The sequence below is a fragment of the Aspergillus oryzae genome, chromosome 6 (genome assembly GCF_000184455.2).
Source record: "Aspergillus oryzae RIB40 DNA, chromosome 6".
Taxonomy (NCBI): Eukaryota; Fungi; Ascomycota; class Eurotiomycetes; order Eurotiales; family Aspergillaceae; genus Aspergillus; species Aspergillus oryzae.
In genome coordinates this window covers 2,142,585-2,165,865 of record NC_036440.1, presented here as the reverse complement: position 1 = coordinate 2,165,865, position 23,281 = coordinate 2,142,585, and the positions used below count along the sequence as shown (strand labels likewise).

General features: G+C 49.6%; 8 protein-coding genes across 8 annotated transcripts; 2 read left to right on the top strand and 6 right to left on the bottom strand.

Moving 5' to 3' along the window:
* Positions 1-610: 610 nt before the first annotated feature.
* Positions 611-2,152, bottom strand: AO090038000551 (putative sugar transporter; the record flags this gene model as incomplete). The annotated part of the gene is made up of 1 exon (XM_001825402.3): positions 611-2,152. The coding sequence occupies one exon, from the start codon at positions 2,150-2,152 to the stop codon at positions 611-613; it is 1,542 nt and encodes a 513-aa protein (XP_001825454.3).
* Positions 2,153-2,662: 510 nt separating this feature from the next.
* On the bottom strand, positions 2,663-4,352 carry AO090038000552 (uncharacterized protein; the record flags this gene model as incomplete). Its single annotated transcript, XM_001825403.1, has 4 exons — positions 2,663-3,195; positions 3,263-3,464; positions 3,519-3,557; positions 3,723-4,352. The coding sequence occupies 4 exons, from the start codon at positions 4,350-4,352 to the stop codon at positions 2,663-2,665; spliced, it is 1,404 nt and encodes a 467-aa protein (XP_001825455.1).
* Positions 4,353-6,247: 1,895 nt separating this feature from the next.
* AO090038000553 (TDT family transporter) lies at positions 6,248-7,609 on the top strand (the record flags this gene model as incomplete). Its single annotated transcript, XM_023238240.1, has 4 exons — positions 6,248-6,714; positions 6,770-7,066; positions 7,124-7,409; positions 7,463-7,609. 4 exons carry the CDS (start codon positions 6,248-6,250, stop codon positions 7,607-7,609), a joined length of 1,197 nt encoding a protein of 398 aa, XP_023093181.1.
* A 1,856-nt stretch (positions 7,610-9,465) lies between these two features.
* On the top strand, positions 9,466-11,707 carry AO090038000554 (uncharacterized protein; the record flags this gene model as incomplete). The annotated part of the gene is made up of 2 exons (XM_023238239.1): positions 9,466-11,169; positions 11,222-11,707. 2 exons carry the CDS (start codon positions 9,466-9,468, stop codon positions 11,705-11,707), a joined length of 2,190 nt encoding a protein of 729 aa, XP_023093182.1.
* A 955-nt stretch (positions 11,708-12,662) lies between these two features.
* Positions 12,663-13,811, bottom strand: AO090038000555 (fungal specific transcription factor domain-containing protein; the record flags this gene model as incomplete). The annotated part of the gene is made up of 1 exon (XM_001825406.3): positions 12,663-13,811. The coding sequence occupies one exon, from the start codon at positions 13,809-13,811 to the stop codon at positions 12,663-12,665; it is 1,149 nt and encodes a 382-aa protein (XP_001825458.3).
* Positions 13,812-13,887: 76 nt separating this feature from the next.
* AO090038000556 (fungal specific transcription factor domain-containing protein) lies at positions 13,888-14,463 on the bottom strand (the record flags this gene model as incomplete). The annotated part of the gene is made up of 1 exon (XM_023238237.1): positions 13,888-14,463. The coding sequence occupies one exon, from the start codon at positions 14,461-14,463 to the stop codon at positions 13,888-13,890; it is 576 nt and encodes a 191-aa protein (XP_023093183.1).
* Positions 14,464-15,603: 1,140 nt separating this feature from the next.
* AO090038000557 (Zn(II)2Cys6 transcription factor) lies at positions 15,604-18,157 on the bottom strand (the record flags this gene model as incomplete). Its single annotated transcript, XM_023238236.1, has 7 exons — positions 15,604-16,252; positions 16,393-16,470; positions 16,540-16,737; positions 16,786-16,962; positions 17,021-17,172; positions 17,221-17,820; positions 17,990-18,157. 7 exons carry the CDS (start codon positions 18,155-18,157, stop codon positions 15,604-15,606), a joined length of 2,022 nt encoding a protein of 673 aa, XP_023093184.1.
* Positions 18,158-19,197: 1,040 nt separating this feature from the next.
* On the bottom strand, positions 19,198-21,377 carry ugp1 (UTP glucose-1-phosphate uridylyltransferase; the record flags this gene model as incomplete). Its single annotated transcript, XM_023238235.1, has 2 exons — positions 19,198-20,691; positions 21,276-21,377. 2 exons carry the CDS (start codon positions 21,375-21,377, stop codon positions 19,198-19,200), a joined length of 1,596 nt encoding a protein of 531 aa, XP_023093185.1.
* Between the last annotated feature and the right edge of the window lie 1,904 nt (positions 21,378-23,281).

The window sequence follows — 23,281 nt, the reverse complement described above, 5'->3', positions numbered from 1 at the left end:
TCTGCTGGAGTTGACGTCTCGGTAAATTTACCCACCTGGTCGAGTGAACATACCCAGACATGAAGGTAGCTTTCTTCCTCTATTATATGCTACTCCACGAATTCAGGTTGGTAAAAGTCATCTAGAAGGGGCAAAGACACAGAGTTCAGGACAGTCTTATGGGGACGAGCTGAAGAGTACAATTGTCTGTATCCGTACTATTTTGCTGTAGGGGTGGACGTTTCTGTTCAAATGTTAAGGCTGCCTTTAGTATGATATTCACACAGCCGAATCTATGTTTGGGATTGGTACACTGTATACAGGGTAGGGTATTCACTTTCCAACTATTAGTTTGCTTCTGAGGCATTTGTATTTTAGATAATGAAAGACTAAGCATCTTCAGAACTGGGACAACTACTATAGTTTAAGTGAGACAAGGTCTCTGCTGCATTGTGTAGCGCTTGAGATAAATCTACCTAGTTAAAGATCTCATAAAACCCCCAGAGCCCCTATTATTGAAAATCCATCGTGAGAGAAACGTATACGTTATATGGGGAACCTCTATGACTGACCGATCATCCTGACCATGTAACCTGTACATGAACACGGAATAGATGAACGAGAAGAAGATCTATAGACTCGACTTCCCTCTCGTTTCGTAGGGAATAAGCAACACCAAGAACCCTGCAACTAAGAACAACACTCCACTCACGTACACCGGGCTGGTCGTCTGTACGGTAGCGAAGATGGCGATAATAGGGGCCAAAATGCCTCCCACGCGATTCGCGGCACTGACCAATGCATTGCCCGTTCCGCGGTCTTTGGTTTCGAACATCTCCGGGGTGTACGCGTACAGCACGGCGTACAGCAGACTACTTGTGAAGCTGTAGGCACAATTCCAGCCGAGAAGTGCTTCGGAGGTTGACGCCGTCGTTGACGCCAAAAGAAACGTCCCTGTCGCGATGGCAGCGAAGGTGAGGGTCCCCTTCCGGCCCAGACGGGGGAGTTCAACCATAGCGCCACCGACAAGACTACCGGGAACGCCGACAGCCGCGATGATGAGAGAGTTGCGGTAGGTGGTGTAGGTGGAACCGTCGCCAAATTGGACGCCCCGAGTTTGTTGGAGGTAGGGCAGAAAGGCATTGTAGAGGGGGAAGCCGAGTCCAATAAGAGTCCAGATCAAGATCATCAAGCCGGTAGACCAGGCACGCAACGGTGTGTTGAAGAGTGCCCTGACGTGTGAAAGACTGAGGGGCTCCATCAACATGCGCATCTGATCGGATGTACTGAGACCGTGGCGCGGGGCATGCTGTTCGTCTTCGAGGGTTATTAGTTCATCCAGACTCTCTAGCGACAGATCAGACGTCTTTCCGTTGCGGCGGGCAACCTCGTGGACTACAGTCACGGCTTCGCGATTGCGACCCTTGCCCATGAGGTACTTCGGGGATTCGTAAAGTGTGAAGAAAAGGCAGCGGACGATACACATGAGAAGGGCCAGCCCGCCCATGGTGATCAGGAAATACCGCCAGCCCATGTTGTTGTCCCTAGTGCAAGTTTCTGCCGACGCACAGGTCAGATTGCCCAGCAGTGGCCATGCAACCAGGTTTGCCAGTAGCTGCGCCAGAGCCCAGTTAACGGACAAGACGGTCAGCAGGTACTGATGCGATCCCGGCAGGAACTCGAGAAAGATGGCCGAGTCCACCGGTAAGTTTCCCCCCACGCCGACCGACCACAGAGCCGCAAAGACGCCGACCGCCGCGAATGTAGGTGACCCGGCAGCTGCCAGGCCAAAGACGGCGGTGATGCCGATTGTGAGATTGAAGGCCCATCGGCGCCCAAAAAAATCGCAGCTGAAGCCCCAGAAGAGCGCCCCGATCAACAGCCCGATATTCTGGGCGAGAGTCAACAGAGGCGGTTGAGCGACGTTGAATTCATAGGATATGGGTACGAGAATGAGCGAGGTGACAATTGGCCACAAATTATCGCTGGCCCAGCCAAAACCGATGACGGCGAACAGCTGCCACTGGTATCGGCCCATTCCGATATCCTGAAGGGCTTGGTTCAGTACATCGGCGTTGGCTCGGTAAATGGACGTCGCAGCGCCATCGTACGACGGTGGCCGCGGCGAAGGAGGAGGGTCGGGTTCGTCGAGTTTGGGCGTTGAGTCGTCCATTGTAGGGAGAGGTGTATAGTCTATCATCGATCTCTAGAAGGCGAATGAGTAAGGCAAGTCACTCGGGCAAGCAATCGCCCTTAAGGGCTGATGGCACAAGCACATGAAGATGAGAGGGAAGAGGACAACGCTGGGTACAGAGGGTCCTATAAAGCAAAATGCACGACTCACGTTACTTTGAAGACGCATCTTGGTTGGTGTGGTATTAAATGACGGAATCAGCCGCTTCGATGGTATCATTCAAGGTGGATTGGATGCTACTCTTTCATCAGCTGGAGTTGCAATGCAATGTGAACCAGGAAATGAGGTGGGCTACGTCGGTGACGGTTTAGGCAGAATTAAGGAGGAAAAGAGAGCAATAAATCACGTAGATGATCTAATAGACTCCACATAGATTGAATTCACATCGATGGTACAAACAGAGAGTACTAATAGATAGTCATGTACTAAGAAAGAGTCGACTATCGTCCCCGCAAGAGAAACTCCACCGACACTTAATTAAGGAACTAATTAGTGGGACCCGCGACGGTGGCGGAAACGAGACGCCGTGGCGGATGATGTGGCTTTCGCGGCATTGCCTGAGGCAGCCCCCGCCAGGGCACTGTAGGGCGTGGCGCCAGGGAAAAAGGACGTGGGTATAGTGGGGATCGGGATCGAAGCGTCCGTTCCGAATGCGGTGCTCAAATCATTTGACATGCTGCTTGCCTCGTATCCCGTCGGAGCCGCAGTTTCAGTGATAACCGTGCTATAAGAAGACGTTCCATCACCATCCTGCAGACAAAATCCGCTTCCAAAGCCGTTCTCGCAGCTGTAGGTCTGTTCATCGCCCGATTCTGTCCACAGTGCAAAGTCATCGATAGTGATATCAGTGCAAGGTGCCTTTTCAGCACACACGACCTTAATCGGCCCTCTTGCCGCACCATCTTCCTCAGTACCCTTCCAGTTGCGCACGGTGATGTTGTTCAGCTGCACACCGTCTCCCGATACAGTGCTCATGCTGCTCCATTCACCGTCAATGTCCAAGGAGTAAGCATTACCATGACCTAGTACATCCCAACCACTGCTATTAGTATATGACTCTACCGGTATACGAATAAGACGTAAGCATACCGATAAAGTTCTCCAATACCAAGTTCGAGACACTTCCACTGCCGCCGTTGCTCTTGATCATGTACATCTGGTTAGACTTCCATGTGTAGACGTTACGGTACACCACGTCGCTGATGTTGGTGTCCGCACCCAGCGATCCCATCGCGCAACCTCCACTCCAGTTACAATAGATATTCTCGACCAGAATGTTCTTCGCAGGACTCTGTACTCCAGTTAGTGATATAGGCTGTTGTACAGAAGATGCAAGGAAACCAACCTTGACCGTGACACATTCATCCTTGTTCGTGACCTCAACCTAAACACACATACCGTTAACCGCAATTTCAAGTGAAGTTAAAATAAATAAAATAAAATAAAATAAAATAAAATAAAAAAGAAGAAGGAAAGAAAGAAAGAAAACTTTGGTCAACGAAGAAGCGCTCAAGAGGAGGGAGAAAAGAAGTAGGAAATAAGAACATACATCATGGACCCAAACATTCTCACTCCAAATATCAACCCCGTCCAAACCACCGGAATCACCACCCCGAATAGCCATATTATAGATCTCTGCATTCTTACACGTATCCAAAGAGAGGTGAAAGGCTGGAGAGTCAACAAGTGCAACATCATGGACCGAGAAATCTGTCACATCATAGAATCGCAACAACCGGGGTCCATTTAGACTTCCATCCTTGTGGAATTCGTATCCCAATCCCTGAATCGCACCCTGAGATGTACTGCTGAAGAATTCAAAGTCCGACGAATGTTCAATCATGAACAGGTTGCCGCCGTCACTGCCAGTGCGGTAGATAATGCCGTCTAGCTGAATGGCGGAGGCTTTGCCCCCGGACAGCTTCAGCCTGGAGAACATAGCATAGTCACCCGATGGGATGTAGACAACGCCGCCCTCGGCGCAGTCATCCCATGCCTTCTCAATCGCAGAGCCGATGTCGGTCTCCTTGTCCGCTTTGGCGCCGTAGTCTTGAACGTTACAGGTTTTGGTGCTCGCTTTGGAGCTAGAGGAGGTCAGGGGACCGACATGGCCTGAGAGTTGAGCGTTGACCAGCAACGGGGAGAGGAGGGCGAGGGAGATAAGTGATAGAGAGTGCATTATGACGAATTTTGGGCTCTGTTCAAGTTTGGTTCTTTGGCTCCGATACGACAAGGGGGGTGTTACTAGATGCGACCCGGATGTTACCGACTTCAAATACTATTTCTACCCTGTGAGTACAGATATAACCCCTACAGGTCACTACTCCTGAGTCCTGACAGCCCCATCGAGATCCTTAACATCATGCAACGGGATATTAAACGGTACCAGATCAGAGATGAAATGTTTGGAACTTATCCCCTGTTGTGACAGATCATCTCTCGTCTAACATCGAGAGCGCGAATACTCATCTATATGAAACAATAAAATGCGTTGGGAAATGCTTAGCGTTTGAGACATGAGTCATGGCAAAAACAAATGCTTTCAGAGGTGTAAAATCTCACTGCCGATATTGATGCCGTTGGTGGATAAAGGAGGTGGATCCTTCACTGCTTCACTTTAGGGTATCGGGGCGATGATCATGTCGGCGCTGACGTGCACGGGGCTGTTCGTCGTGTCAAATGGGCCGATCAGCGGGATCTTTACACAGCACCATCGGGCCGAGGAGTATATTGGGTGCAGAGCCTATAATGTATAAAGGGGTAGTCTCCGTCGGTTAGATCTAGACGTACTATAGTACCTCTACTATGTATGTAGGTTGAGTAATGGATTCACCAACGATCTGTAAGCGAGATTAAGGAACGGTCGATCACTTTGTTCGCTCTTTCATTTAAAGGCTTGCAGAGACTATGCATAAGCTGTCCAACATCATCTGAGAACATTGTTATGTTGCTTGACGAGGCAGTGTAGCAATTACTTGTTATTCAAATCAGCGAAGGACTAGAAGCTTGGGCGGCATTTTTAGCGGATCTAGAGAAACCAATATGAGATGGTAATTTGAGCTGTTTGAGGTGTTTGAGACACTTTATACCTAAGAACTTGGAGCTATACATGGACTAGTCTCATTGAACAGATCGTAAAGTCTCGCAGTGGGCAATAAGGGCTGGTATCAGCATGTCAAATTCCCATGTGTGATTGCGCGACTGGATACTGTAGATTAGTGAGAATAAGGTCCTTCAAGCCCTTTAGGTTTCCATGCGCAAAACACCGTCTGAAGTGCTAAGATATGAGGTCAATGTTGTACCTCATAAGACACCTCTCCTGGTGATTTGTATATGTCTGTATAACTCAATCGAGGGTGGGGAGATGAACCTCGTCTGAATACTTCCACAATGCGATACCACGTTAGCAGGAAAAGAGGGTCTTCATGGGAACCATAGCAACTGTGACTTTGAGAAGGGCTTCTTAACCACAGGTTAGGGTAGCTGTTTATTTCAAGAATAGGAGATTCTGAAAGGTAGTGGCTCTTCTAGGTACGTCTTTCTCTTCTCATTGGCTTAGTGCGTGTCCTATACACCACTATTTAGCGAATGGGAATGCACCAAACGTTGCAAGGAAATACAAATCCAAACAACCATCTGATTACACACGCAAGACCCTGTTTGCTAGGTTCCTCCCCTTATTACTTACATTTAAACATTATTCTTTCTCTTTATGTTAACCTCGTTTCGTGGTTCCCGCAACCGTCACCGATGCTCTCGGCCGAGTTGTTACATATGTCTCGGATATGATTATCAAGTAGAAATTAAGAGTGAATAGCAATGACTCACAGGTTAAGCTGTAGAGATAAAAACGGGGCATTTGACCTGTCTGTAGCTCTATGAGATAAGCAGACACTCTAGGTCCAACGTCAATGATTATTTTAGGAAACGGGTGGCAACGGATGTCTCCCGAGTCAATTAAACTCTCCAGCAACCCTGGTCCCTCACCCAGGCATCAAACAGCTCACTGAACATCGGCAAGTCGAGTTATGGAATGTCCAAACGGAAGCTCGAGACAACCCCAGCTCACAAAACATGATGTGGGATGGAGGAGGGTTGTACGCAATTTCACCCCTTCGTAAGCCTCAAATCCTCTCCGCAGGGAGAACGTTCTTATTGAACCTTGGATACAGGTGGTTTTCAGTCACGATGGGCACCGGCATTGTGTCAATCCTACTAAATACCCTGCCCTATAATGGCGAATGGCTCTACTGGATCTCTGTTGTCATCTTCGCCTTCAACGTTCTTCTCTTCGCGATAGGATGTGTTATCACTGCACTCCGGTACTCGTTGTACCCGGAGATTTTCACTGTGATGATAACCCATCCGGTTCAGTCTATGTTCCTGGGGGCATTTCCAATGGGCTTTGCCACTATCGTTAATATGTTTTGCTTCGTCTGCGTCCCAGCTTGGGGTGAATGGGCCAAGAACTTCGCCTGGGGGATGTGGATATTCGATGCCGTCCTCTCAGTCATTACCGCCCTCTCGTTGCCATTTTTATTGTACGCTACAAGCCCCCTACAAATAGCGAGTTGGCCGACGCTAACTGCATCCCAGGATGGCCCATGGAGGCGAAACGCAACTCTCATCCATGACCGCGGTTTGGCTCCTCCCCATTGTCAGTTGTGTCGTTGCCGGATCTTCCGGCGGAATCGTGGCGGGTGTTCTGTCCAATCCGCAGCATGCGCTCTGGACTGTCATCGTTTCGTATGTCCTGTGGGGAATCGGACTTCCACTGGCCATGATGGTCATGGTAATCTACCTACAGCGACTGACTCTGCATAAGATTCCGCCCAAGGCAGTGATTGTCAGCGTATTCTTGCCTCTAGGCCCGTTAAGCCAAGGCGGTTTTGGGTAAGGGCACATCCCCCCCCCCCCCAGCAGAGCACACGCAGATTGTAACGTTTGTAGGATTTTGAAACTGGGTAAAGCAGCACGCACTATTTTCCCTCAGACACACACACTTCAGGCATCATCTGGCGACGTCTTCTACACGGTAGGTTTCCTGGTCGCCTTGATTCTCTGGGCCTTCGCACTTGTCTGGCTCTTTTTCGCCCTGGCTTCCATTGTCCGGTGCAAGAGCTTTCCGTTCAACATCGGATGGTGGGGGTTCACCTTTCCCTTGGGCGTCTTTGCCACCTGCACCTGTGAAATGGGCACAGAGTTGCCGTCGGAGTTTTTTAGAATTCTCGGGACAGTATGTTCTCGTTTCCGCTTCTTGTCGATAGGTTTCTCACTAACGTCTGGTAGATTGTGTCGCTTTGTGTGGTTGTATTATGGGTTGTTGTGAGCGTTGGAACGCTCAAGGGAGTGGTATCCGGACAGTTGTTTGTCGCGCCGTGTTTGGCGAACTTGAAAATCAAAGAGGAGGACAAAGACGCGACCAGGGCTGCGTAACAGATCGATAGTGTACAGTATATTATTATGAGTCGGTTGTAGTTCCTTTTTTTTATTATATTTTTTGGCGCCCGATCGGGGTAGGGTGAGAGTTGTATACTACACACAATTAGAAAAAGTGGTGGGTAGAAGGAATATTTGGATAATATATATTTTCGTAAATTATTCCTAATGCACATTCTCAAGGAAAAAAACAAGATTAAATTAGACTACCCGGGAAGATAAGATTGCGTTTATTATTGTTACATTCTGGTTCTCAAATTTAATTTCTTGTTATTTTATTTTATTTGTTAAATTAAATTAATTTTTTTTTTTTTGTGTGTGTGTGGGTGTGTGTGTTGCGGTGGTGAAGGTTTCCAGGATCGTGGATGATGCCTTCACACATCAACCAAGGAAGAAAAAAGTCGAAGAAGAAATGCACAATCGAACCGGACAATATGCTAATATAAGCTTAAATGAGAGATTGGGATCTTATAGGCGGGAATGGTCTGTCAGTGATATAATATGGGGATTTATTTTGAATTGTTTTTATTTTATTTTAATAAATAATAAATAATAAATAATGGAAAATGAAAAAAATAATAAAAAAAGTATTTATTGATTTATTTTAATTTTGATTTTAGCCCATAGGACCTTATTCTTTAGTGCAGACCACAACCCTTTTTCTGCTCCCGGGAATCTTTTTGTTTCGAAAAGAGAGTAAAGGAAAAAAAAGAAACATTCATCTCGACCCTGACACCTCTTCCGGCCAAGATATCGCAGATTCCCTCCGCCGGTTCCCTCAACTCACACGTCTTTCGTATTTTTGTCGCGACCGCAGTCCATCGAGTGGTGTGGCTGAGCGATGAGTGGCCAGCATGGCCATTCATCACGTGATGCGGAGGGAAGCTAAAAAATTAAAAATAAAAAATGGAAATTCAAAATTCAAAAATCCAAAAAAATCGAAAAAAGGGCGAAAAAAGAACCACGCCGGTGATCTTGCGATCCCAAACAAATCATCCGCTTGGCTCTTCCCCAGATTCCAGGATAGCTGAACATTTCTATCGAGTTTACGTCGGAAGAAGCCCATTTCTCCTTGGGGAATCACCGTGTGCTCGTCCTCTGCTCCTTTGACACCTTCGCAGGTGGTTCGGGCGCAGTGGGTTTTTCTCCCCTTGTATTATTTTTGGGGGGTAATTTTCTAATAATTTTTTTCCCTCTTTTTTTTTTATTTTTTTTATTTTTTTTCTGCCTTCCCCCAACGACTTGCGCCACGGAGCCAACCGTCTGCCGTAGATTCTCAGCCTAAGGCCACCACCAATCATTCCCCCATATCATTTTCTCAAGTGCAAATTGCCGACTCTCCACGGCAAATCTCCCTCCCCAACTGATACGCGCTCTGGGTGCGCGTCTTTCTGGGAGAGTTCGGTCAATTGCTGCGAGGTGATCCCGTTCTGTGATTCCCGGTGGATCTGGATTTAATTCTCCAGCCGTCAGTTACCGATTGGGAGTGTCCGTTCACCGTGCATACCGCGTCGGGACGCGGTGGTCACATGTTTGCTATCTGAAAGTCTGACGGTCCATCTAAAAAGAAAAAGAACACTTAGATAGCGCGGAAATTATTTAACCCTCCTTGGGTTCATATCACCGCCAAGATGATGGGATATGGAGGTCATTCGTTTCACCAGCAACGGCAAGCCCAGCAGAATGCCCATCCTCAGCAGCAGCAACATCTCCAGTCCCCGTCGATGGGGGCCGCTGCTGCAGCTGCGGCTGCCACGCATCAACACCATAACAGTGGTATCGCCGGGAACAATTCCCTTCTGCGCGGTCAACAGCAAGCCGATCTTACAGCTCATTCTCCAGATCTTCGCAAGATGACTCCATCGTCGTCAGCGCCGCTAGTAGGAATTCCTACGGCCGGTAATTTCGCTTCCTTCCCTGGCCAATTCCCGCCTCAGGGTTCATCCGATCTGCTATCTCGAGGTGCCGAATCAGTGGGTCAGTTGAAAGACCCTTATCTGTCGCTGCAGAACTTGCAGAGAAATATGAATCCCATGGCTACTTTTCGCGGGCATACCGCAGCGGCCATGAACGCTCAGGCAGCCATGTCGCCGCACGCGCATGCCATGGGCTTGTCGTCGCCGCAGCAGTCGATAGACCGCATGCAACATGCGCAGTATCAACACCGACAGACGACGCATGCCCATCCGGCGCAAACTCCCACGACGGCGTCGCCCATGTTGGCTGCGGCTCAACCCCAGCAGCAGCATCAGTACCAACAGCAACAGCCGCAGTACCAATCGGCACAGCAGCAGGCGCAATATCAAGCAACGCAACAGGCGCAATATCAACCACAGCAGCAAGCCCAGTACCAGCAAGCCCAGCAGTCTCCCTACCAACAGGCTCAGGCCCAACCTCAGTATCAAGCACAAGCGCAACAGTCGCCTTACCAGCAGCAAGTGCAGCAAACTTTCCAGCAACAGCAAGCTCAGCAGGCACAAGTCCAGCAACAAGCGCAGCAGTCTTATCAGCAGCATGCCCGGTACCAATCGCAGCAGGCCCAGCGCTCGCCATATCAATCACAGGCCCAGCAGCACCCGTTCCAACAAGCTTACCAGCAGCGCCAATATCAGCCGCAGCAGCAAGCCCAGTTTGCGCAACAAGCACAACAACACCAGCAACGGCCACCGCAGTCGACAACGCCGTCAACCATGGGGGGAAGTGCAGAGCTCTCAGTCCAAGAGCCAGAAGCGGAAGAGACCAAAACCAAGCGACGTCCGAAGCAAGCCAAGGCGACTGTATCTCCTGCGATATCAGCGAAACAAGTGAATGGTCAACCACCAGCTGTATACGCCACAGATGCTCAGACTCAGGCTCATGCCCAGGCACAAGCTCAAGCTCAGGCTCAGGCACAGGCACAGGCTCAGGCCCAAGCGCAGGCCAAGGCTCAAGCGCAAGCGCAGGCTCAGGCTCAGGCTCAGGCACAAGCTAAAGCGCAAGCGCAAGCTCAGGCACAGGCACAGGCACAGGCACAGGCACAGGCACAGGCTCAGGCTCAGGCTCAGGCCCAGCAACAGCACCAGCTCCAGCACCAGCTCCAGCAACCGCAGGCCCAGCAAACCCCGGGACAGCCTCAAGCTCCATCACAGGTCAAACCCGCGTCGGCAGAAAATACCGGGACTCCTAAAAAACGAGGTCGTCCCCGAAAATCCTTAGTCCCAGGAGAAGAAGGCAAGACACCGAAGCCTAGAAAGACTCCATCCAAAGCAGCAGCAGCCGCCGCCGCCGCACAAGGCAACAGTGCGACTCCGACCTCAGCTGCTAAAGCTCCAGCTCCAGCGCCGGCCATGGCCATGGCCCCAGGCGTACATGGACAGGTTCAGGCTCCCCCTCCCGCTGCGCCTGGCACCGTACTTAGTGCAGACGGCACCATAGTACCCCAAAAGAGACGCCGCGGTCGTCCGCGCAAGTCCGAAATTGATCCCAATGCCCCGCCAAAGCCTAAGCCTCCCCGCAAACCAGCCTCATCGAAACCATCCGGTACAGGACGTCCTCGTGGCCGTCCTCGCAAGGCTGATGTTGCTGCTCGACAGGCGGCAGCCGAAGCCGAAGCGCAAGCCAAGGCACAAGGCCAGCAACCTCCAACACCAAGCCAGGGTCAAGCTCAACCTCAAGCACAGCCCCAGCAGGCCCATGTTCAACATCAACATCAACATCAGCATCAACACCAGCACCAACACCAGCACCAGCCGCAGCATCAGCCGCAGCCCCAGGCTCAATCGAAGGCTCAACCGAAGGCTCAACCTCATTTGCAAGCTCAACCACAAATGCAGGTGCAACCACAGATACCAGCGCAAAATCATATGCAAGCTCAGCCTCCGATCCAAGCCCAATCAACAATGCAAGTTCAGCCCCAATTGCAGGCCCACCACCACCAGCTCCAGATGGCCCATCAGCACCACGCACAGCACCATCCGCATCCACAGCAGCATCCACACCATCCCCTTTCACATGCGCATCAGCACCAGCACCCTCAAGTTCAGCAAGTTCAGCACACACATCACGTGCAACATGCGCACCAGCATCCGCATGTACAAGCGGATCCAATGGCCCTAAACCCAGCCCAAAAGCGTGGGCCACCGTCTCTAGACGATGACCCACGCAAACGAGCCTATATCATGCCGCAGATGTAAATCGTGCCCCCAACCCGTGGAAATAATCGCTACTCGCATTTCATAATCTGTTTCTCCGTTAGTCGACAGTTCCCAGAGCAACACATGTTTCTTTCTTCTCATCTCCTGTTTTCAGTCTATATCTGTTCCATTCTGTTGTTCCAGCGTACCTACGACGATGGTTTCTTCATTCATATTCATTATTATCATACTCCTGTTTCGTTTCCTTGCTTTTATTCTTATCAACCAATTAAGCCAATGCTCCCACACATCAGTCAATGCTAACGAGTTAATTTTTTCTTCCCGCGACGAGTTTGTCTTCTCTCTTTTCCATACTGTTCTCTGAATTCTGCTTTTTCTCCATCTGGTTCTGCTCCTTCAGCGTCAGCTATACGTATTTACTTACTTTGTCCGCCCCAAATCTCCCCATTGTTTAAGCTGTTTTGCCTTGGTTGAATATTGACTTACTGGCTAGTTTATGTTTATTGTTAGTTGAATTTACCTCAAGTGGATCTTTACTATCATTGTCTATGTATTGTGTTGTCTGTAGGGTTTGACTGGGGGGTGCGTGGGGGACATGTTCGGTTTGTGTACCTACCATAGGGACGCGGGAGATTCGGAATTATATTGCTTGACTTCATTTTCATTTCTACACAATTGATATCATGGCAGATCTAGTAGTCAACTTAGGTTTAACATTGATATTAGTTTCAGGTCTACAATTTAGTGAACAGATTTCCATAAAGTCATGAATACGTGCCAAAAAAGGGGGGGGAAAGAAAAAAAAGAAAAAAAAAAAAAAAGAAAAAAAAAAAAAGGAAAACACGGACACGGGTTCATTTTCTAACATTTGAAGGACTCCAAATCCAAATAACTCACTGGCTGAAGATAAAGAAAGCTTAACAGATTTCTTCCGGTCCATCCGCCATCATCCAGATAGAGTCGGTATGGGAAGGCAAGGACGCCCCATCCGGCAGACCGGTAAGATCGAGGCCCAGACGCGGCGCGATCCGACGGATGAAGCTATCGCAGAAGAGAAAGGCACGGCGGGCAGCAGTATTGGTGTAGCTCATGGTGTGGAGCCAGCGGATGACCTTTTTACATGCTTTAAGCATGGTTTGAGTGTTGATGGGTGGGGTTGCTGGACTTATGGGCTTGGTATCCTTGGATAACTCGGGAATAGACCAGCAGGATAGTCCGAGGAGTAGGGCGGTGTTGGCTTGCATTAAGTAATGGAGGATCGTCCACCATGGAGACACACGTACCAACCAGTGGATATCCGGTTCTTCGGGGAGGATGGAGGTCAGAGAGCAGGCGGAGCGCAGGCAGCTGACGGCCATCTCGTTGCGGAGGTCAGAATGTGTGGTCTTTGCTGGCTGGGACGAGGTGCTTCCTTTCAGATTGGCATGAGTGACGCACGGCCGGCAGAGTGTAATCTTAGCACTGTAAAAGTTTAAGGCAAGGCATATCCGCTCTCGCTGGAAGGGATCATCAGCTGCTGGTGCGTGAAATCTTTCGCTATGTGACTCTGTAAATCGAAAAGCCTGGGGAAGTTTGGACAGCCACGTCTCCAGGGTCTTGCCGTATTTTCGTATGCGGGGGTGAATCCTGCCACTGGGCTCGCGTAAAGCTTGGATGCTGTAGACTTTGTTCATCACGGCTTGAGTTATGCTCGTGAGGTCCACCAGGCAATGAAAAAACACAGATGGGGTGGGCTCGCAAGTCAGTAGCCATTCGGCGCTGGACCGAGCCTCCTCTTCCGTTTGAAGTAGTGTCAGTTTTAGGTGGCTTTCACGCATGGATGCATCCTGGAAAAGACAAAGAACCTCCGGTTTACAGAAATCGTCCTCCTCAAATGGCACTGGAAGTGGCGTGGAGCTCAGGTTCTCACTGACACAAGAGACTCGGCCCGTGACGGACGTAAGCTGATGCTCGAGAAGATAGATAGACCACCACAGGCGGCTTCGTGCTTCTTTCGACGTGTAGTGTGTTCGACCATCCACCAAGCGAAGGTTAATTCCAAGTGATAAAGCTGATCGAAGTGCCATACTCGAGAATTTGAAAGACCTAGAAGTGTTAGTATTGCTATCCCAAGGCACGCATCCTCGCAGGTTGACTTCCTACCTACCTATTAACTTGACCCATTGACAGCAAGTACAAAGCCACTAGAAACTCCACTTGGATTTGTTGTAAATCTGCATGTTCAAAGAGCATATTTCCGCTCAAGGCCAACTTCCTAGCGCGGTTCAGGTACAGCACATCATCCAAATCCCCGCCCCCTGCGTGATCCAAAAGATGTTGATATCGACAACCTAAAGCGAAGACCATATTCAGAATGGCAAGCCATCTCCGCGGTGGATTCGACGGTTGGCTAAAGAATTGTCGATATTGCGCAGAAAAGATGCTCTTCCGGATGACCATGAATGCCGGATGCACAGACTCCATAAATGCGGTAAAGAACTGGTCTGCTAGCTCTTTTGGTGGCAGCGCGTATGCATCCACGCAATCCATTAATGGGAGTTGAAGGTCGTCGAGATGATAGCTTACTGTTGTAGTGGGGACGTCATGCCTCTGTTCCTGCGTAGAAGTAGCTTGATCCAGCGCCATGCCCGAGTCATCGAGGCCTTGACTACGACCTTCAACCTCATCCTCCAATCTCTGCATCCAGGATATCTCAGAGTTCTTCCCAAAAAATCCCATGGCTATCGACTTCTCATCCCGATTCAAATCCTCATCTATCAGGTCAATCTCATCCAGGGATCCAATTGATGAAGTTTCGTCACCTGAGTCGGAATCATCATCTGCAGACGATGCCTCAGAGCCCTGTACTTATTAGTAAACTGTCCTATTCATCAAGCGAGGCCAAAAGATTGACAGGGGTACACAGACGGTGTTACAAACCTGTAAGCATCTTCTGATTCGCCTTGCGAGAGCACCTTCAACTTCCGGCTCGATCCCTTCCAGTAGCTTCTCATAACGCTGGACCTTCTTCGCCAGCACCCCAAGCAGTTTCTGATCTCGGACTCGTTTCACATCTAGATAGGAACAGCTCACATTATGCTCCACACATTGTTTACAGGCCGGCTTGTTTCCATCGCACTTGATTTTCCGTTGACGACAAGGTTCGCAAGCGCGCGCGGATCGGCGACGCTGGGACTGGCCACTGATACCTGCAGTCCGCGGAATAGCCACCTTCGGAATCTCTCGTGAAGAGGACGATCTGGAAGACTGCTGGTTTGGAAACGGAGGTCGGTCCGTGTATGGCGGTATGGCGTACGGATTAAAGCTCATCGCCGGGAAGCTGCCAGGACTGGAGCCCCAAAGCCAGTCGGAGGACTGAGGCACCGAGAGATCGAACCCCGGGCCTCGATTGCTCTCCTCGGCGGTCGGCAGATTATAATAATACAGGTGAGAATTATTTTCCATTGCCAGATGATACAGTGGCCAATATGAGCCAGGAACGGCAAGGGTGTAATCGTCTCATGGCGACAGATGAACAGCTTTCGTTCTGCAGGGCTTTTCAGGTCCTCGGTAACAAGGCACGGACCGCAATGACCTTGACTGGCTCGACCCATAAGCTTTGAAGAGAGGATGATGTAGTCCAACGGGAGATGAACAGCCAATGATGTCACCACCCGAAGATCACGGGAAGAGGACAATCAAAACTATCCTTACAAATATATAGAGTGATATAGGCAGTAGACATGCTGAAACTAGAATGTTCATGGTTAAAATATAGAATAAATGGGGTAGTAGATACTGTATAAACTTCAAGTACAGGATATATGTAGTTCTTGGTTTGGAAACCCCCCCCCCCCGGGTTGACCACAAAGTTAGCATCTATCGTGCCTCTGGTCGGTACCTCTCCGGAGCTACTTCATCCTTCCCTAAGCTCAGACTCTCATAACAATCGAGCATGTCGAAGAGTGTGTGATCTCCCTCTCCCGGGATGCCATGGTACCGTTCGTCCTCATTCAGCTTCTCCAATCCCTTGGCGTAACCATCCCATCGAGACGGTGATGAGATATCTTCAGTGAATAGAGCCTTCAGTTCATCATTAACAGTACTCGAGCTTGATGCTCGCTTCCCCTGGCCTTTGGTCAGAACAGACTGTCGGAACAGATGGAAGAGATTCCTCCCAAGCTGAGAACGGCTGGCTAAGCTTATGAAGGCGCTCGTCAGTGATAGGAAGTCTTGATCCAAAATGTCAAAATTGGCATGATCCAGCATCGTGAATAGAGCCAGATTTATGGCATACAGCGCAAAGTGGTGTGCACGACTCATGCCATATTCCCGCCGATAGAGACGTGTCAACGCGGAAATTGCACGCGCCGAAGATAGGATATTCTCGAGAGCATCGAATTTCGAACGTGGTGGGCTAAGCCCGGGTGGGCTCTCGGGCGTTTTGGGAGCCTCGGAATCAACACTTGACACATCATCCTCGGGCCTCCAAGAAAATAGATTGATGGTCAAAGTATGATACCTCATCCTAATGTAACAGTCAGCATTGACATGGTGTCGAGGGTGAGGTGACACAGGGCTTCATCATCGAGGATCTGGGGGTTAAATTGACAAGCGCGAGAGGGAATTTGCCGTGCTCAATATCTTCGATGAAAGATATAGGCGTACCTTAGTAATATAATATATGGTGGTGGTTTGTGATCTGGGTTGAAAGTATCCGGTAACCCCTGGTGCCATCGTCGAAGCCTTTCATACAGTGCCTCCTTAGTGCGGCGTTGATGATATGCGGAGAAAGAGGAACCATTGATTGCATACAGTTGCTGTGAGATATCACGGGCAATCTCACACAGGTTGCATGACTCGTCAAAGTACTGACTAAGAAGGGACGGCCGCGGAGCGCGATGGGAAGGATACGGAACCCACAGAGCCATCTCATCCATTCGAGCTCTGTCAGGCCGATCCAAGTTGACTTTGTCAATGAGACTTGGCCTTAAGAAGTCGGTGTGGACGACACTAATCAAGAGATGAGAGTTACCCTTCCGGTATGGTAAGATGACTTACGTATCTATATGGAACAAGCCCCAGGCGGTCCGCTTGATAGAAACATCCATATCATCCGTGAGCTGTCCAGAGCTGAACTTGAAGACTTTAGGGCCAATTAAGCCTAGCGACTCGCCCGTCCATATTGCTTGATGGAGCATTTTATAGCCCAGGTCATTGTTTCCTGATATGGAATACCTTTGTAGATGTTAGATAGCAAGTGCCAATGAAGATAGCGGATGAGCTGACCGCGAACCTTTCATATAACAGAAGGGTACCTTGTAGGAATGCCAGACTCAGCTTTGCGGGCTCCTCGTCTCTTAGCCGTTCGGCCTCGGCGAGAAAATCAGCGCCCTTAGTTACGATATCGCCCGGATCCACGTATGCCTCTGAGTAATCCGAAAAATGCTGCATAGAATTAGTATGTATCCACAAAGTGATGGGCTTATCACATACACATGCATTTGCAAGAAGTGCGTTGACCAGAAATGGACTACAACACTCCGAGTTGAGGTCGCCCCTGGCCATGTCTCGTAGGAACACATCACGATCGAGAAAGGCATGAAACGGGAAGTCCCAGGTGAAGTACAGGGATATTAAGTGCGATACAAGATCTGCATCCTCAGTAACTGTAGTCCATGGCTTGGCGGGAACTCGGAAGGGCACCTCATCGCATAAGTAATGAATGTCCATGACCTTTGGACGAAAGGACGGCCCGGCCCCCTCAGCATTGATAACCCGTCGAACATCCTCCAACTTGCGGACAGTGACCTCGTCCGCACTGTCGGTACCCTCCATCTGGGCCAGCGCCTCGTCGATAAATCCACGCATCTCCTCCGCGGTGGCATCCCTTCGAATAATGTCCAACAGCCTGAGGCCAAACGATTGATCATCCGCTCGCATCACCCTCAAGAGGTCATTGAGCATGTCTCGGTGATAGCTGAGCTCATCTGCGGTACGTTTAGCGGCTACTCGCCGGCGTTGATCTAGGGTTTCATCGAAGATGCACTGTCGATTGAAGGCTCGACAATTGTCACACGGAGGTACCCCGGAGCACTAAGTCACAATCTGTCAGTAGCAAACTCAATTTCATTTCTTGGTTAGGAAGAAAAGAGTGGCGAAAAAGAAATCTTATTAGTATTGCTAATAACAAAAGGGAAAGAAAGACGAAAGGATCGAGACATTCATGTGGAAACATGATGCGCAAGTAAAGTCCACAACATACTTTCCGCTTGGACTTCTTACAAGCCAAACAGGCCATGGACACCCGCTTCTTTGAGGGGTCCATCGGTGTGGTCCGGTAGTTTTCTCCAGGCGGACTATCACCCGGGGGCAATTCAGATTTCAAAGAAGGTCCCGGGGCAATTTGACGGTGCGCTGACTGTTCGCTCATGGTGGCGGCGAAAGCATACAATAAATAAACACAGCCAGCTCAACTCGTTCGCCAACCACTCGCCAGGGACCCACAAAGCAATTGAATAGAGTATGGTGAAGGCGAATTGATGAACATCGATGAGTCTTATACTAACAAACACAGTAAAGTCTGCCATGTGAAGAGGAGTCCAGAACAAGAAGACGGCTCCAGGGCTCCGCAAGACACGAGTCCATAAGCCCCCCTCCTTGCTTGTACTGAGCCCGAGTTGCCTATGCATGACGTACAGGAAAACGTTAGAGGCGTAAGGCAGTTCTGGTTATGGCAACAGGAAACCGTGTCCGAACCCTATGGCGTCCATGGCCACATCAGGTGCTACAGCAGCCACATCTTACAAATCGACAGGTCAGAAGACCAGGCTCACAAAAAGAACCTCGGAACTCCTTTACAGCTTTTCTCGTCGTTTCAGAAGGCATGGCGGGCTGACTGGGAGTGATGGACATAGCGAAACACCCGGAAGATAGTCCCGCGATCTTGCACGTGATGGGGGGTCCCGAATGGGACTGGAGCAATCATGTGTTGCCAGAAAGAGGCCGAGTAGGTTTTTGAGTTAAGTCGAGGGGCCACCGTACCAGGAAAACATCCTCGACCCTAGTATCTGGGGACATTGCTTACGCGGAAGAGACACGCTGTGCGGGTAGGTAGATCCTTCGGCGTCCCATCGGGCCAGGAATGCTTTGTTAGAAATCAAGGAAATCAAGAGGAAATACTCTGTCCAGACAAAGTCAAATAGAACTAGTAGTTGGAAGATAATAAAAAGATTATGGACAATACTAAACTAAGTTTTGCTGCACTCCCCAATCGAAACCGTTGCCACGAATGCGCCTCCCAGACGTTCAATCAACACAGGATATATGTTAATCAGACCCAAAATCCACATAAGGTAAGAAACCCCCGCTTCTAAAACAGATCTATCTGGCCTTGCAGACACCTCCTTCTGTACCAGCCCAGCGAAGGGCAAACCGGAGAATGATGCAAGCCGATGGCAGTCTAAGTGTAAATTAATGCTCCAGGATACGCAAGCTTCCCTGGACAACACAGTTCTCCAGTACCGATCCAGGAGGCACATCGATGGTGCTACCCTCCGTGGCGACAATGATGACTGTGCCCTTCAGAGTAACATTGCGACCCAGGTTGACGGCACCGGTGATCGTCAGGTGGTCGAGCTCAACGATACGGGGGATGCTGGGGATGTGCTTCTGGAAATCCGAAACCTTCTTGAAATCGGATCCAAGCTTGATCACAGGAACACCACCGAAGCGGTTAGGGTCCATGACCAACTGACCGTGCTCCAGACGGTAAAGATCCGACTTGACCAGCAAGAGATCGGAGCATGTCTTCACGGGCAGGAAGCGGCGACGAGGGACGTTCACACCGTGGCCGTTCTTGAAGTGACGGATAGCGGCACCAACAGCGGTCTCAAGCTGATAAATGGCCTGGTCGGCGTCACCCTTCTTGTCAGCGGGGATCGACTTCTCGTTGGCGATGATCTCCATCTCAAGCTCGTTCTCCTCAACAACACGCTTGATAGCGCGGAGGCTCATCCAGATGTTGTTCGTGTTGAAGTACTTGAACTTCTTGATAGACTTGAACTCGTTGACGTGCTCCTTAGGAACCTGAGCGATTTCCAAGAGACGAGCCTTGCCCTCGTAGTCGATGATAGTACCACCCTTCACATCGGCCTTGGTCTTATCAGTCAATTCCATGATGTACTCAGACTCGGTATCAACCATGTGCTGCAAGATGCGAAGGTCGACCACAGCACCCAAGTTGTCGGCGTTGGACAGGAAGATGTACTCCACACCACGCTCCAAGAGCTTGTCAAGAGTGCCAGAGTTGTACAGGGACTCAAAGACATCACCATGGCCTGGGGGATACCAGTCCTGCAGAGGTGCATCAAAGCTCTTAGGAGCGGGGAGAAGAGAGTCCTTGATGATACGGGGGTAGCGAGACTGGTTGAAGGTAAGGATATCAACGTTGTGGCCCTGGTATTTCTTGATGATGGACTGAGTGTCCTGGTCGGTGTTGAAGGAGTTCATCAGGACGAAGGGAACGTTGACGTTGAAAGTGCGGTTCAGGTGCTCGATCTGGCGAACGGACAGATCCAGGAAGGACATGCCCTCACGGACCTCAATGACTGACTTGGGGCCAACGCAACCCATGGAAGTACCCAAGCCACCGTTCAGCTTAACAACAGCCAACTTGTTCAGGAACTCAACCGAGGCCTCGCTGCCCAAGCTCTCATAGTTAACGACCTGGGAAGGCTGGGGTGGAGCAATGCGGTCCCAGTTCACTTCGTTGCCCTTAGCCTTGTCGTTCAGAAATCTGCGGAAGAGGGCGAAGAAGTTGTCCATCTCAGCCTCGAAGCGCTTGCGCTCCTGAGGATCAGGGACGGTCTCTGAGAGGGCATTCAGAGCATTACGCATCTGAGAAGCAGCAACGCTGGTCGATGCATTCTCGAACGCCTGAGGGAATCGGCCTGTTAGCATGCAAGTCTTAAACCACGACATGACAGGAGTTCGGCGGATGTCAAAGCAAAAAACGACTTGTAAAAATCTAAAAACAACCCGCAACCTAGAGGTGCTCCAGAAGTAAAGATAGCTATAGAAACTAATGTCCTGAAACGAAGAGAAGGTCGCAAACGAGTGATAAAATCAAAGAAATTCAGATAACGGTTCAGGGGAATCCGGTATACGTTTCAAGGAGCACAGGATAAGTGTTGAAGATTTTCAGCAAGGTAACACAGCAAAATACAATGTACGCTTTCTCTGAGCAGAAAACCGTGCAAGGGAAATGCGTGCTTTCAGTAGTAGGGATATGCGATGCTAAGTATACCAAGTCCATGCAGGCCACCATTTAAGACAGGTTCATATGCCCATATGGTCAATAAGCAAGGCAAGGTAGACTTCAAGTTGCTTAAAAGCAGTTGCAACCCATCCGCGCCCCGGGTCCTTCCCCCACAGTATTCTGCAGGGTCGCAACCCAGCAGCTAAGGAGGTGTGCATACAATTCAGGAAACCACGGGCCAACATGCGCAGTCGCAACTCCAGACGAGTGTCATGAAATCCACAAGACTTACCATGTGAGACTGAGACTTTCCGTGGTGCTTGCCGAAAGAGCCAGCGTTTGAGGTTTCCGTGGCTGGAGCTCTGAGGTGGGTAGGCAAAGCTTTGGCTGCCATTGTGTGTGTTATGCGGGGAGAGGTCTTCGGTCAAAAGGTAAGAGAAAGAGGACTATGGCAGGAGTGCTCAAGTTAAAAGGGGCGATAGGAGGATTTCTGTTACGGTCAACACCGTTGGGATTAGCTTTAATGGAGCTTCAGAAAGCTTAAGAGTGGGCGTGAGGAGCAAGCAAGAATGAACACAAAGGGAAGGATGAGCCAAGAGGACACGACACTTGATTTAAGCGGACCATTGGGGACCCCGAGGAGGGTTCAGTTGCCACGCCAGAGAGCGTCGATCCTTTCGGAGAGGAATGGGTTTCAACCAGGTGCCGTCGTTGGTACTCGTCCCCAACGGCAAATGGTGCGACAGGCCTGAGGGAAGAGGGGAAAGTACTTACGTGGATGAGAATGACAGCAAGGATGGAGGGAGAGAGAAGAGCAAAGGATAGTTTGGGCAAATAAAGGAAGAGAGAGAAGAAGATTCAAAAGCAAGCAAGACAAGGAGGAAGAAGAAGCTTAATACTGTTCCTATTGGGTTGGTTTGGTACCTTAGGCTCCCCTTTGTGATGGTTGATTGATTGATTTTATTATTATTATTTTAAATTATTATTTTATTTTTATCGCCTTTTACAGAGTAAGAGCAAGAGGAGGGGGTAACCAAGTGGGGTTTGCAATTCAAGGGGACCAAACCGGTATCAATACAGAGCGGTTACCAGCCCACCACTGGAATCCGGGAGGCGGTGACGGTCCACTGACCGTACGAAACCAGTAAATGCAGACACATTCTTGTTTTTTTGGTCTGCCAAGTGTGATACCTTTACCTATTCTTAGCATCATCCGTACGTCAATACCAGGACTGACGGCCACTGCATTGTTGAGAATTACACAAGTTCAACTCGAGAGGAGGAGGGGTAAAACATGACGACCGACTATTGAAGTGTACTGTAAGTGGTAGTATACTGCACATGCTATATATAATACCTATAATATGTACATCTGCAGCTGATGTTGGTAGATCCCAAGGCAAAGGTCGTCATCCATCGTCATCTGACATTGGGACTCTCCTTATTCTAGACCGAGCATAACCCCCTTTTCTCAGGGTTCGAATTTACTAATGTCCAGAGAGTAATCTTGAGAGTTCCCCACTGCCTCGTCACTTTTTGAGCCATCGTAATATTAATTAACCTTGCAAGTTGCCCATCGAAACTTCCTCGTCTGTTCCATACAATCTTCGCCATATGATAGGAGGAAGCACGAGCACTTTCGAGAAACTTCAGCCACTCAGGAGTGGTCATGGTGCTCCGTGCCCTACTATATCCCCTACAATTGTCCAATCCCTCTTGACACGTCCCGCAGGCCGACTAAGTAAAGTCGCAGCAGAAAGAGGCGAAAGAGAAAACGTGAGACATCCCCAACACCGGCCTTAGTCCTTGAACCCGTTTTACGCACTATTGACGGGTGTACTCCGGACAGTCCAATGGTAGGTCCGATCATTCCATCCGGTTTTTGTTCCCTATCTAAAAAGCGCTATCAACTGCGATCCCACCAACGGATCACACGGCCACCAACTCATGAATCGCCACGCTTATTTCGGTCTAGTCGTCGCTCAAAGTCTCAGTTGACATGCAGGATACAGTGATCGTTGGGTTGGGATTTTCTAATTTTACCGTGCCCATATCAGTTATTTCCCGGTCTGGGCCCATATGTATTATTAACTTCTAAGACCCCCCCACTTAGGGTACCCATACTCCATAGGGCTTGTAGATGGTAGTTGCCGGCGTCGACTCCTTTTGTCGTGAGACTTGATTCAGATTCGATTTGAAAAGGGAACGAAGACCATTAGGAAGAGGAGGTCACCCCTCCCCCTCCCCCCCCCTTCCCCAAAACTGGACAACTCATGCGGAGGGGTCCTTGATGCCTGA